This window comes from Lissotriton vulgaris, chromosome 1_1, assembly GCF_964263255.1.
Source record: "Lissotriton vulgaris chromosome 1_1, aLisVul1.2, whole genome shotgun sequence".
Lineage (NCBI taxonomy): Eukaryota > Metazoa > Chordata > Amphibia > Caudata > Salamandridae > Lissotriton > Lissotriton vulgaris.
This window is the reverse complement of record NC_141685.1, coordinates 1,482,783,016-1,482,798,415: the sequence shown is the minus strand read 5'-3', so window position 1 is coordinate 1,482,798,415 and position 15,400 is coordinate 1,482,783,016. Positions and strand designations below refer to the sequence as shown.

At 44.3% G+C, this 15,400-nt stretch overlaps 1 protein-coding gene across 1 annotated transcript in view; it reads right to left on the bottom strand.

Moving 5' to 3' along the window:
- FBXL13 (F-box and leucine rich repeat protein 13) overlaps window positions 1–15,400 on the bottom strand; it is a 1,406,730-nt gene that overhangs the window by 1,284,189 nt on the left and 107,141 nt on the right. The window contains exons 2-3 of the mRNA XM_086967348.1: window positions 12,320–12,423; window positions 6,867–6,960 (exon numbers count right to left, since the gene is read on the bottom strand). Of these exons, the coding sequence (XP_086823474.1) occupies window positions 6,867–6,960; window positions 12,320–12,423 (198 nt within the window). The remainder of the gene's footprint in view (window positions 1–6,866; window positions 6,961–12,319; window positions 12,424–15,400) is intronic.

Genomic DNA, 15,400 nt, shown 5'->3' with positions numbered 1-15,400 from the left:
TTGTGCAAGTGAAACTAGTTAAGCGACCCTCAGTGTTGTTGTCCTTGCACAATAAACTAGTGTGCATATTTGATGGTACTGCTTCCTTTCGCACGGTTGCCACGAGACCTAAAAAATGAGTTTTAACTAATTGTTTTTTAAGTACTTCTCTTTTTCCTTTAAGGAAAGCAATGCATTTGTTTAAAAAATGATTGCTTTATTTAAAAACAATCATGGTGGTCTGGTGACCTTTGCAGACTGTACCATCTGTGTGATGTCTACAGATCATTGTGGCTAGCAATTTACGACTTATCTCATTAATATTCATGATGTTGGTCAAATTGTGACAAACTTTGATTCTGTATTTTGTAAACCGCTCTATTAGTACACAAATTGGTTTGCAAAATACCATACTCGTCGTAAAAATACTGGTCGCAAATTGCGACTTGTATTTTGTGACTAGTTCATAGTACTTCTGGCCTCTAGCCTGTATGCTAGTTATTACCTGTGAAGGAGGGCCCTTGTCTGATTGTATTTGTATGTGCTCAGTGTCTGTATGTACTCATATGATGACGTATTCCTCCCTGTGCTAAGAGTCCCGTATATATTGGTTAAAAAAAATGTGCCTTTAAAAAATAGCTGAGAAACTTCTAGGAGAAGCTGAAATTGACGTCGGTGATGTTTACCTCAAACATTACTGCGTCTATCATTTAACCACAAAGTTCCAGACTCGTATTAATTGCATCAACAAAGGCAGCTGTACTCTGTTAAGTAGGAGGCCATGCCTAGTTTACAGTAAATAGTACCCGTTGCCCTTCCTTTTAAATTCACACCACACAGCTGCGAAGATGGCCTCTATAGTAATCGGCAATGCATGGTTTTGGTTTTTTCACTGCTAGCTCCACTACGGAAATAACTGTTGGAAAATCGGTCTCCATAACATTTTTTTTTATGTTATGGTTTGTATCGAACTTCCTTCGTCGGTTTTATAGCACGTTACTTATTTGGACCCCGATACATGTATGTAGCGTTCAAACCCCACAATGGGGTTTGAACGCTACATACATGTATCGACAAAATACGCATTCTAAAAAAATCAACATGTTCTGCTTTTTGATGCCTATGCTTTTTAGCAAATGACAACTATCTATTCATCGGACTTTCTACATCGTTAATATTTTCTCTCTCTGCGTTTGATATGTGACTTTGTTCTCACGTAGTCACTGTGGGGTGTGGATTTTTCAAAATATAATGGACTGTGGCTACGAGCCGTCGTAGGCCCCAGCATCGTAAGGCAGAGTGAAAGTACATTCCTGGCAGTGGTGACGGGAAAAACAAGACGTGCGCGCGCAAAACGAAACCTATCGTGGGGCGGGACTTTCGTTTTGTGAAGCCCGCGCCCACGGAGTGCCTGGAGGAGCTGTGGTGGCGCGGGGCTCCCATGCCCGAGGGAGAGCCCCGCGGAGGCTGCACAAGTCCGGAGTGCCAGTGAGCGGAGAAGGGGGGGATGCCTGTATGTGTGCGTGTGTGTGTGTGTCTCTGTGTGCGACGGCGAAGGGGTGGGGGGGAAGTCTCTCCGTGCGTGTATGTGCGTGTATGTGCGCTTGTGTATGTGTGTCTCTGTGTGTGCGCATGCGTGCAGGGGGAGGTGTGCCTGTGTATGTTTGCGCTTCCCAGGAGACAGCCACGGCGAGCGCATTCACGCGCGCGTGGCCTGCGCCGATCGCCTTTTGCGAGATGCGCGCGGCCAGGTGCTGTCTCCTGGGAAGCAGACCCAGCGACAATAGATCTCTGGCGAGACAGCGCTTACGCGCTGTTCAACGCCACGAGACCTAATAAGGGATAACTGCTTTAGACGTGGTGCCCTTTGTTCCATTGTAGAAAGGGCTGTATGGCCCAAGAGATCTGAAGTTATTAGTTCTTAGTTTCTGCTTTTCTTTGCATTCTGAGAGTTGTAGTCATGCAGTTTATAAATAAAAAAACAGAAAAATAAGTGCTAGAAAGAAAAGCATAAAATAAAGACTTGGTAAGCATCAATAAGTGCCTGCGAGGCAAAGGATCCATAAAAATAACTACTTGAATTTTTTACAATATGAAATAAAAAAAACATTCAGGGTCGCGTTTTAAATTTAACAAACTGAACATTTATTTAAATTAGACAGTAATATTGGGACACCAGGACAAGCCACAGAAATCCAGGACGTTTGGTCATCCGATGCCTTAAGCATATGAAAAGCGAATAATTGACGAGAGAGGAAGAAGAAGGTGATGGGTATGCTGAAACCGTGCTCTGTCAACACTCTAAGAAAAGAAAAAAGTTTAAACAAAAAAAAATGCAATAACACTCAGACACCCCCCAAAAAATGTAAGAAAATTGCTCAGTGAGTTGAACGTTCACTCATGAAATCAGGTAATATGTAGGCCAGTAGTTTCAATTCTGACTGATGTACCCTTTCTAAAGTAATTTGAAAAAATGAGTACCATTAAATTAGGCAGTTTACAGTGTGAGGAAACCACAGAAGTGCAGTATGAAACGGTATAAAAAGTACTTACTTTCACGAAGTGTAAAAGAATCATTTTAAAATTAACTACATAGTACTATAAAAGAATTGCATTAGTCTGAAACTGTAGAGCAACGCCTCTTTTTCCCATATGTAACGTGTTTTATAATGCTGCTCATGCACTTTTAGGCAGCTGCCACCCAGGCTTTCACTAGACTACATTAGCACCAGCACTTTGTGATTACATTTTGAAAGTAAAAATAGAGTTTGCTTCTGAACGTCTGTTAGGTAGTTCGGGTTCTTTGGCATTCACTGATTTCCACTTCAGTATTCAAGACAATCGTCTTCTATACTGTTAGCCACTCCCGGTATCTCAGGCATGGATAGAATGATCTGTCCCCAGGGGTAATGCCAGGCAGCTAACAAGGCCGCTATGTCTGTGGAATCCACCTCCTGCTACATCTGGGATCTGGCAGGAGGAGCAAAAGGAGGGCACCACCCAGGGCACCACCCACCCCCTGAAAGATATGGGTGGATGGAACTGAAGTCGTGGGATTTTAGTGTTGCTCTTTTTTGAGGCTTGGAGAGCACATAGCTGAACACATCAACAGAAGACATGTTATCCCTTTGCCACTAAGAAATGATTGAGGCCATCATCTAAAGGGTCGTGCAGCCCAAAGAAGATGGCCCATGAGCCCGCAGACTTTGCCAGAGATGTTGCACGGAGCTCTGACCTGAGGGACCTGAGCACTGAGCAACTGAAGTGGTGGTTGTCGCCACAAAGTGAGTAGTTGAGATGGTGTTCCTATAGAGAGGATCATGAGAGTTTTGGCGCTGGTATAAGGCATTTGGAGACCACAGAGACCGACAATTCTGGAGTTGAGGGTCTTCGTGGTGAAGACTTCTCCTGAGTAAGCCAAATTAACTACTTTGTGACAGGTGCCTGCCTCAATTTAGGAACCATTGGGTAGGTTTTATTGGTCTTTGACAGAAAAGTGGTAGTTTGGTTACGTGTACTATTCTCAGCTGCAGATGATGGTGCAATGTTTGTAATTCTCGGATCTACAGCACCAGAAGGCGGTGTTCTTGGGAGATGAGTTTTACCTTGGTATCATTTGGAACGATAATTCCCAGCATACAGTCTTATGGCATTATACTTGCAAATTCCGGAAGAACCTACAGTAGAGTGCAAAACATTCTGGAAAAAGAGCAATGTGCCAATGGATCCTTGTTGGTCAAACTGGCTCTGTGGAGTTACTGATGCACTGTAAAGTGAAATATTTTCATTGCTGCTCAGAAAGTCTTTAATGTTTGAGGGAACTTGTCTGTCTGTTCGGAACTGCCATTTACTTTAGTAAGTCTTAGCTAGGTTTAGTAAGCGAAGTTAGGCTTTGGAAATTGTATTATTTCAATTGTTGGAAATTAGCCTGGACATGGGTTTGAACTATTTCTTTAAAAGAACACATCTTGTTCTATTGCATAAGTATATTTTCTGGATGTGCACGGATGCGACAGATGCAACAGATGCAACAAAGGGTGAAATAATCTTGGGGAGGGAGGTGCACAACTTGCATGGCCTGAAGAGCTTTTAGGCAAGCTCCTTTGGCCGTAATTAATCCTAAAAAATCCTGGTGGTATATGAAGTTTTTGGGTCTGACCATCGCCCATAAGATACCCTGACCGGCACAACGCAGCTGGGCAGAAAAGAAAAGGGGGAAAGACGAAAATCATTGCAGGCTTGCCATTTATGACAGGCTGACTGGGACCGCTGGGCTGCAATGGCAGCCGCAAAACGTGCCCGTATCTGATGGTGAACAGCGCAGAGCAGTTGTCGGTGTGGCCGATGGGGCTGTTGCGGCTGGCTGGGGGTCCTGGCTGTGCCAGTTGAGTGGGGGAGCAGTACTCTGGTGCCTCGGACCTGTGGAAAGAGCGGCCATGTGCCTGATCGTGTGGGAGCAAGGGTGCTCAGGGACCTGTGAGCGTCTGGCCCTGGCTGGTGCTGCTGGACCTTTGGGTGGCTCCTGCGGAAGGAGGCTAAAAGAGAGTGTACTGGGTCTGTGCCTCGCCTGTACTGTGCTGGGGAGGATTTCTAGGCCTGTGAGCAGGGCAGGGCTGGCGCAGCATAGCGGAGCCTGACGTGGCACCCGGAGTGCCGGGCAAGTGACCGGTGCCCTGAGGCAGCTGAGCGGGGTGCCATAGGATCGGTTGCAGCCCTGCTCCTTCACTTTTGGCCCTGATGGACGCAGAGTGCATTGGAAAGGATCTATATGGGGCCCTGATAGTCGGAGGGGCCCAGTTACCATAACAATCATGCACAACTGCAGCAAAGGTGCTCTGACATCATTGAGTGTGCCTCACTGACGTGTACCAATGACTGGAGGCGTATATGTTTGGTGGCTAAGGTTGGATTACCTTTGAGCGTCTCATCCCGGCTGCTAGACTTTCCTTCTGGGTAGTGCCCTGTGGCTACTGAGAGATTTGGGATACTGCATTGCAAAATTCGACTGTATGACTTTCACACACTGGCAAAACTGATAACTCACAGCCCAAGCTGCAGTTCGATCTGCAGATACTCTCAAAGGTAGCAATGACAGCACGACAATGACGGAGGACATAGCCACGCTGGAGATGGGCAACGAGTTACGACAAATCCTGTCCGAAATGCAGCATAGCCTCACTAAAATAGATGGGAAGACTGACGCCCTGCCCTTCCGGCTTGACAGAATGTCGGAGCGCCTAGACAAGAATATTGAACGACTTGACATGGTGGAAAGGCGGCTAGCTGAGGTTGAGAATGAGAAAGTCACGGCCTCAACGTCTCAGAAGAAAATGGAGAAGGCGCTTACCACTTTGCAGGTCTAGGCGGAGGATCTTGAGGCCAGATCCTCCCGCAATAATATCAGGATAATTGGACTAGCTGAATCCCCAATACAGGTAACATGCAGAGTTATGTGGAAAAACTCTTAATAGAGATACTTGTAGTAGAGCTCGCTCACCGGTCCCTGGTGCCAAGACCGGTGCCTCTTGCAAGGCTACCCGCAATAATAGCAAGGTTATTAAATTACAGGACCATGATGCAGCACTGAACAGGGCACATGAACTGAAGGGGCTTAGGTACAAGGGATCAAGTTGTCACTGTTCCCAGATTTTACACAGCAGGTCCAGGAGGCAGGAGGCTAAGAAACAATTTGTTACAGTCAGACCCAAACTACAAGGGTTTCACTTGGAATACAGCTTGCTTTACCCAGCCTGCCAGCAGGTGATGACAGACTGGAAAGCCAAATTCTTCGGAGACCCCAAACAGCTGCAGCAGTTCCTCAAAGAGCACATGGCCGCAGGGACACAGCAACACTCACCATGATTGGAGGAGGGGGAACCTGCGTCATCACCGGACCTGGATGGGCAAGACTAGGACCCCGGGTATATGGACTGTTTCCCATTACATGCACCGAGTATACACGATGGCCTTCATCAGGATATTTCCATTTACAATTCTAAGGACTGGTTCTCACACGTGAACAACAGAGTCCCTCATGGCCTGCGGTTACAGTGCCCAGGATGTTTACCCCAGATTATGGCTGCGGACAGTCTGCCATATATGGGCACTAATTGATTCCACTGCCGGGTAGGAATTACCTGATGTGATGGGTTTGCACTTCAGCAGGCGTTCTAACAGCCGGCCCTGTGTTTGATGCCCATAATGAACCATAAGAAATGGATAGGAGGTACCATTGGATTCCGACAGGATGAGGTACCTCGAGTATCACCACAAAATCCCCAGGAATGCCCAAGTCAGATGCATACAATTGTATATCCTGCACAGGGCCTACTTAACCCCTCCCCCTCACAGATTTACCTTGTGGTGGAAGACATATGCCTGCAATGCTCGGCGCCTCAAGCAGACTTTCTGCATATGATTTGGACATGCCAGTTGCTGGAACCATATTGGCCAATGGTGCTTCATGATATTTCGTAAGGCACTGAGCAATCAGATGTTACTAATACCCAAAACTGTATGGTATGGCTATACTTTTGACCTAGCAATAAGAAGGTACCAACAAGATTTATAGAATTGTCTTGTTCGGTGGGAGACAGGAGCTTGATTCCCATTTTGGATTCATCAAGGTGATTTTCCGTCATTGAAACAACTAGATGATGAGAAGCACAGTAGTGGATAGAATAGACGAATAAAGCACATATTTGCCTGATTGAGAGAAAGTGTTTCCACAGGAGGATACTCTGTGGAGGAGTTGGAAAAGATATTCTCACAACATCAATGTAGACCGTACATGAAGATGAGAACGTACTATCGACTGTCTTGCTAAGAGGTAACCAGGGAATTTGAGAGAAAGAAAAAAACAAATACATAATATGAAAAGTTCTTACCAGCTGCCCTTCATCAGGTCCAAAAAGATACTCTAGATAACTTTCTGTCACCATCTTCAGTTTCGGCCTCTGTGATTCATCAACGAATGCATCCCTGTGCATAAATAAACAGATCAGATCAATCAAAAGAAAAAGATTTGACATAACCATAATCAATGCCTAGAATAGCAATGAATCGAAACAAATCGATTCACCCACAGCATTTTTAGAAATTGAGTCATTTTTATAAGGGTCTCTACAGAAATCACTTTAGCAGATAGGCCTCGATAATGCCAGCTACAAAATCCTGAAGCCTCCTTTCCGTTTCTATATAAGTCATTTTGCAAGGCCGTAAACACTTGACTATTCAAGTTGTGACTAACCAATCTAAAACTGTTTTATTTGGCCTTTTCACTTTCTAGAACGAGACACCTTCTTGGTGGCAGACATTGTAAATGATAACAAAAAAATATTGTAAACAATAACAACAATCCAGCTGCGGCCCGTGCAGGTAAGAGCGGCAGGGCAGTGGGGCCTGTTGGGGGGGATTTAGACAGACACGAGGTGGTGAAATTAATTATTTATTTAATTTTCCCTCACAGGGGGGGGGTGATTGGGGGTGCGACCGCGCTCTTTGCCAGGGCCGGTTTTCGGCTGATTTTGTTACAGGGCCGCTTTTGCTGCAAAAACGCCCCTGTAACAAAAGCGGCCCCCAGGGGCCAAAAACCGGCCCCCACCCTTGCGGCGCACCGGGGGATTGCCCGATGCCCGCAACGGCCATTCCGAGTCTGGCCTCATCACCCAACGCTCTTCCCTGCACGAGCAACGGCTTCAACAATCCCAAACGGAAGAAGGAATGATATTACCAACTAGTTTTAAAACATCACATTATGACAAGTAAATGGCCTCTTCAATATCATTTTTTATATATAATGTGCAGCATTTATTTAGGAATTGTTTGGGAAATATGCATGGTAAGAGTGGACAGACAAATATATCTTAAACTTTCAAAGAGTTTGGAGTAACATAATGGTGCTGTTTCTGTTTAAAAAATGACAATAATTTCCTCAATACTGGGATCAGAAGAGAGGAGATGGAAGCAATTAAGAAGGACTTTAAAACAAGTGTTGTATGTAAAACCCCAATGTATCCACATTAGACACTCTAACCTATGGAGTCTTGTATAACTGCAGTCAATGTTACAAAAGGAGCCAAGTTTAACAGTCCAAATTTAAGTATAGTAAAAAGAATGTACTGGTATGCAACATTGAGTTGCTGCAAACTAGCAATATTTCAGCAAGAGAGTGACTTTAGAGCTGCAAAAATGTACTCATGATGACACATATGAAAAAATCTTTGTTCTGGCTGTTCAGAATTTAGAATGCCCATTTTTCTCTATGATGGGCAGGAGGATTATTCTGAGAGCTGCTAGATTTGTGAGCATGCTCAATCCAAACCCCTCTTTGGTGTTCTCCATTATTGCACTTGTGGACATCGAATAAGCGGTCAATTTAGAATTGAGCAGATTTTTTATGAATTATTTGTAGATTCAGATTTTATGTATCAGGGCACACTTTCCCTGTTTGAACCTGGCACGCCAAAAAACAGGTGCGCCGGGCACAAACAGGGAAAGTGCGCCCTATTACAAAGAATGTGCAGTCCCCTGGGCAGCTGAGAACTCGTGATGCCCTGGGGATATCGCATTCAGGTGAAATGCGGAGCAGTTTGAAGCAGCCGCTCTGTGTTTCACTGTGCAGGTGGCAACCTGCCTGCACTTTAAAGCGAAATAAAGATCCTCCTGTAGGCGGGTACAGTAACTGACTGCACCTGCCTGCAAGTGGATGGCTGGTGAATCTATAGGACCTTCTTTTTCCCCCCTCCAGAGGGCTGCTCTCAGGGGGCACACTCAGCGGGGCACTCCTTTTAGGTCGCGCACTATCAGTGCACCTCCTGACAGCTTCTTTGCCTTTGCGCCCGCATCTGTAGTAGGGTGCCGCTCAGAGGCGAATCGATTCCCTCATTTGCATGGAGGTGAGAGAATGCCCTCTGAGGTAGTGCTGGCGCTTTAAGTGCGCCTACGCTATCGGTATTACAGAAGAGGCTGCACAAGTTGCTTCTGCCCCTTCTGTTATACCAAAGTGCCCCAGGGGCGCGCAAAGTGGTTGAGAAATGCCTGTTGCGCCCCTTCTGTAAAACGGCCTCCAATGTTTAAATATGTTGGTGAACTGCTCTGTTCTTTTTTCATACGTGGAGAATATCGTGAGTAAACAACACAAAATAGAAGACAGATGTGCTGCTGAGACGTGGCAACTGGTTAGTGGGCAGCACTCACAGAGTAGCAAGGATGCATAAACCTCAGCCGCTGTTATCACATCATTATCAGAGCAACCCAAGTATTCTATGGAAGGAAGGCGTTTGACTAAAGGGACAACGAAAAATAGGCTGTTGTTTGTTTGGATTGAACATACTTGAAATACATTCATAACAGGCTCCAGTATCCCCAAGAGCGCACTGCACGTTGTCGAAATATCATCTTAATAATCTCAGTATTGCTTTGGAACATAACGTGCTTTTCCATGCTAATCTTGATTTATTGCAAATAACGCCTCAATGATCCCTGAGAGTGCACTACTGTATAGAAACCTTGCACTTTTTAGGATTTGTTTAGAGACCAATATTACAATTATTTTTTTACAGTGAACATGGGTGAGAAGTGACAACATATCGTGTGCGGCATGTCCAGCTAGACCTTGCTTTTTCGCCAAACACAGTTTATTTTCTGGCACTTTATATTTAGCTGTTCACATTGTGTAACTATGCGCTCAAGATCCCATTATGCAAAATGATATTAGCTATATAGCCAGTACTGGCCAAGAGTGTCACATAAGACAACTGCCTGCAACGAATGAAGGACAGCACAAGGGGCTTCATGTGACTGGCTGTTGTCAATGAGCTTGATCAGTGGTTACCGAACTGTTTAGAACCACAACCCATGTTATAGAACTACAAACCTTAGTGACCCACCTAACTTTAATGGGCATGAGGAGTGGTGTTTTTGTATGTATCCAAAGCATTGTATGGTAGCAAATAGTGCGTTTTCTATTGACGTGGACACTAGGTTTCCACAGACATACTGTTTTACTAATAAAACTATATAGTGCACAAATAATAATGTGTGGAAATCGGGTTCCGTGAATATTTATCATTTGTACATCACCAAGTAAATTGTCTTGATTTGTTTTAGCCCTATTAAAATCTCTGTTTCCAGCACACTTAAGAATTACAAAACAAATGTACTTCGTTTTTGCTTTTCCTAACTGCTGAATCAATATAGTTCATTTATAGGTATGTACATTTTGTGCGTGTTGCAAAAAAACGACAGCACACTTTCCTGTTCTCCAGCAAGATTGTCATATAATTCGCTTTAAATTCTCCTCTCACTTTGCAGTCTGGGAAAAAAAGTAAACATCAATCCCATGAGCAGCACTTTGTCAGAAGACATACAGTGTGTCATTTGACCTCTATACTTGAAGCACCAAATGTGAAAGATAAACAAAATATTTAGTTATTTATTGCTCTGAATATCGCGACCCGCCACAAATCCCCTCACGATCCACCAGAGGGTCAGTAACGTAGCAAGAATGCCATGGGCCTAGGTACAAGAAAGAATTTGCCTTTTGGCTGCTGTTGAGGTGTAATGACCCGATTTGTGCCAACAACAGGTCAGGCAGTCACATTACCCCTCGGGACCCACAAATATGACACTCTACAATACTCTACAATACTTACCCAAGGTAAGAATACCACTTATACCTTGTCTCTTGCTAAGAGCATTTCTACAACAACAATCTTCATAGCGACAGGCGCTGTGCATGAGGCAATTAGCCGATCCTCTCTGGTACAGAATACTGTCCTAGGAAGAACCACATACAACAGGCACAGTACCTATCACCACAAGAAAAAGGAACCGATTGGTATATTCTGGAGGTGAAATAGTTAGAATTTGCACATCACTTGCCAGGAGTAGGACAACTTCCTATAACACAATTACCTGCTAGAAGGGAATTCCCCTATCCTTCTACAACAAAATATTTGGCCAAGAAGAGTCCACACCTTCTGCTACAAGGAAAAAGGCGAATTGGTATATCTGGGATATAGATATATATTTATTAGTACATGATACACGGAAGGCCAATCTGTACCATTTCTGGCCAACAACCAACTAACAATTAGGCAATTGCTAAACACAATCCGGAAAACATATGTAGAAATATATGTATATGAATGTATGGAACCTGAAAACAGAAAGAGATAGTAAGCAAGAACAGTCAGAATATAAGAATTAGTGGAACACCTCACCAACTGTCTGTTCATCCTGATTTCACTTCGCCAGAGGGGAGTCAGGTTCTCCGGCCGAACCAGGAGACAATGGCAACACTATACGCCCCACCGCCACAGCTGTACGTCTACCCTGTGCTGAACTGCCACTGAACAGAACGCAGACACCTGCTTTAGTGCAAGTGGAAATGTAAGACGAAGCTCCTGTGAGCCTCTCCTCCTTTTCCCATCAGAGTCCGTACCACTCCACACCAAGGCCACAGCTTCAGCTGGCCAGGCGTCTGCTATGGCTTCAGAGCGAACACATTCCTCTGACAAGAAGCAGTTCCCTCCAGTCAGCAAAGTGCAAAAAACAAGTGAAAAGGAAAACATGGCCTCCTCACCTAGAGAAGCTCAGAAAATGGCGACAGCTCAGAAAATGGAGTCACTCAAGCATAAGCCTCTATGGCCTTGGCACCGGGAAACTCTCTGTGGGTAGCTGTGTGCCTTAAAAGTTAAATAAATAATAATAAATAATTCACGCAAAAGAGCAAAAGTAGTATACAAGATGGCATAGGAACATGCCAAAGGCAATAGTCAGCACTGCTGTTAAGCAAGATTAAGTCAGAAACAGAAAGGGACACAATCAAACCCTACTTTGCAACTTATTCTTACTAGGCAGGCCTACACATCACTATATGATGCTAAAATATGCTAAATAAGACTGAGATGGTGATGGGCGATGGCCATTATCAAGTCATTTATTCACATAAATGGCACATTCATTACAAGGGGTAGTAAAATACAGCAGTTATCAGGGGCCAGTGAATCCCTTATGGCTCTGAGCCCCAGTGCACTGTACCTGCAGCACAAATTGTAAGCTACGCCCCTGCAGAGGGTGGGTCATGACCCACAGTTTGAGAAACATGGAGCTAGATCACCCTAAAAATGATCTATTCTGTGAAATATTATTTCTTGTTACACTACATGAACTCACTCTTCTTGGTGAGCAGTACGACATAGTAATTATGGGTTTATCTTGGAAGAACATTGACTCAGCGGCCTGAATTCAACACTGTGAAGGGATCTACAATGCTTGCTGGTCATTTAATCAGTCTGTTTCGGTCACAAATCTAGAAAACATTTGAAGTACTTACCATGAAATGCTTCCAAGACCATTCGCTATGATTTCTTTGATCTTCTCTTCCAAAAAGGTAAGAGGATCTTCTGGGTGCATAACAAACAAACCACAAAGCAGAGCCTGCAACCCAAAGAAGAAGTAAAATGTATTTACAATCAGCAAGTGAAACCATTTCGTCGAGCACTTTAACTAACAAGCTATAGACACTGTGTGAAACTTCAAAATATTATTTTCCCAATGCAGGACTGGCAATAAAGAAACACAAATTACTAAATATTTTACCATAGTTAGGAGAGATAGTCACTGTGAACATTAGGACCAAACTCAGATCCATGGGCGTGGGCTTGATGGGTCAGAGATTGGGAGTTTGTTACTATGTAAAGTACAATCACTGTATGACGTTGGAGACAATATGACCATAGTTTATTGACATATACAACTATAACAGATTGGGAGGATCAATTTATAGTGAAGAAACATACCCTAATGGAACCAATGAGTGTTGAAATAAGGAGAAAAACCTGAAGGAGTGGACACAGTGAAAGGTACTGACTAATTTTATAGGCAAGCTATGGATTTCTTATTTCAAAAAAGTACTTAAGTCCTCATCGAAGTTACTCCTTTACATTATTTGGGGGGTTTGTAAAGGACTTCCTAACACCTTACATCAGCTAAAAGCATTGAGGGATGTAGGAACATAGATATGATAGGGAAGGAGAAGTTGCAATATAGTACATTTGCAAGAACCAGGTGCTGTGGAAGATCTTGATGATCTGGCAAGAGTGGAGAGGGACAGAAAATAGTCACAATTGAAATTCCCAAAACAGAGACAACGCTTTGAAGAAAAAGAGGTCTGGGAGCCTGAATGTAGAAAGAATGACCAGTATTGGGCATCTGACAGGGCAGGACTTTGGGATCCGACTGGAGATGTGGGTCTTTAAGGGTCCTCTGAATTTGAGGAAGTAATCTTCTTGTCTCTAATGTAATGTTGGAGAATTCCACAGGAAGGAGCACAAAACATGAAAGACACTATGGGCCATATGCATCAACACTTTTTCCCATAGACACAGAATGGGCAAAACCCTTTGATGCATCTGGCACTATGTATCTAATCCATCAGATCATCAGTAGGCAGCGGCAGGCAAACTTTAGGCTTCAATTTGGATGGTAAGAAACAGTTTTGCAAGACAGTTTGGTGAATGCCCTTGGAGCGCTTGTTGAACGAACAAAAGTGTTTTATGTTTGCATAGTAATGCTATTTTAAATTATATGATTGTCACAGTGAATGATTATGCCAAACCTTACTGATACATCAAAGTGACCATAAGAGCATAATAATAAGTCACTGGTTGTTTATGTGTATTATTACAAAAACACCTGAAATGTAGTGTCTTGTGAATCTAGGTATTTTATTAATGGCTTAACAGTTGAATTACTGTTCCAATAAATGTTACTTTTTAGGTCTCGGCCTGCGTCGCACTGCGTAAGCAGTGGGCAGAGTCCGAGATTTTATGTTTTGGCTACAGTGGGGCTTGAACCCAGCCCTCTTCTCCATTGGCTGGCTACCTAAACGGAGGCCAGCCATTGGAGGAGAGGGGCGTCACTCTGTTCAAGCCCCCGTCTTTTTGCGATTCGGGCGTGTTTTTTGCAGTTTTTAGGCCGTGACGTCATCCGTCACTCAACTGCTAAAAACACACCCCCGAATCGTGAAAATGTCGGAGCTTTGTGGCAGCCATTTCAGGCCCACCGCCACCGGAAGAAGTTGTCCTCAGGTGAGTGCTTGTTTGCTATTTGCCGCTTGCCAAGTAATGCTGTGTGAAACGCAGTTTTGTATGAGGCAATGACCTTATTTCGACTGTGGCTTTTTCAAAACCATCACAGACAACTTTTTTTCTTTCATTATGAGATTGTTGTTTTTTAAGATGAGGTTGCCCGCTCCCGCTGTCCTCGTTCCCGCCCACTCCCGCTGCCGTGTCTTTGTTCCGGCCCCCCTCCCGCTGTCTGTGTCCTCGTTCCCGTTGTATCCTGTCCCCCTCCCGCTGTCTGTGTCTTTGTTCCCGCCCCCCTCCTGCTGTCCGTGTCCTCGTTCCCGTTGTATCCTGCCCCCCTCCCGCTGTCTGTGTCTTTGTTCCCGCCCCCCTCCCACTGTTCGTGTCCTCGTTCCCTTTATTAATTTTATGAGAATGAGTAAAAACAAACAGCAGTTATTACTTTGCGAGAATTTTGTGATCAGTAAATTTGCCTTTTCCACATTCTTACAATTCAAGCAGTTAAATCACGCAGGTCTATTGTTGTCACTTTCAGTAGAGACACTTCAGTTTTGTGTGGATTAATACTAGCTCGTCTACCCGAGTATGTGCCCACGGCTGTCTTCTCGCATCTCCTTTTTGTGCTATTTGCCGCTTCCTCCCTCCTGCTGTCAGTGTCTTTGTTCCCGTTGTGAAAATTGCCAGAAACCGGTTCTCGGAAGCTTGTTTCCGGTCCAGGGAAGGCATGGCTTGGCAGTTCGGGCTGGACTGTTCCCATGAGGCACAGGGTCAGACTGATTTGCATATGGTCATGTCTGAACTGGGGTGGTGTGGAATGCAAAAAAACGATGGATTTAGGCCCAGATCTCTGTACTGGGGTGAATGTATGACATTGTTCTGCATTCTGTCCATCAACTGTGGTTTTTGCATTTGTTCCCGTTGTATCCCGCCCTCCTCCCGCTGTCCGTGTCTTTGTTCCCGGCCCCCTCCCGCTGTCCGTGTCCTCGTTCCCTTTATTCTTTTTATGAGAATGAGTAAAAAGCATTTACAATGCAATGGTCTCGGCATTATTAAAGGTAGAGCTATTGGCATTGCTCATTACATTTTTTTTCATTTTCTTTTTTTTTTTAAACATAAATAAATGGTATTGTCATTTACAATTGCAATAGGTGAGCATTAGACAGTAGTAGAGAGTATTCCCAGACACAGAGCCACACACACACACACAGACAGAGCCACACACACAGACGGCTCTGTCTGTGTGTGTATGCGTGGCTCTGTCTGTGTGTGTGTGCGTGGCTCTGTCTGTGTGTGTGTGCATGGCTCTGTGTGTGTGTGCGTGGCTCTGT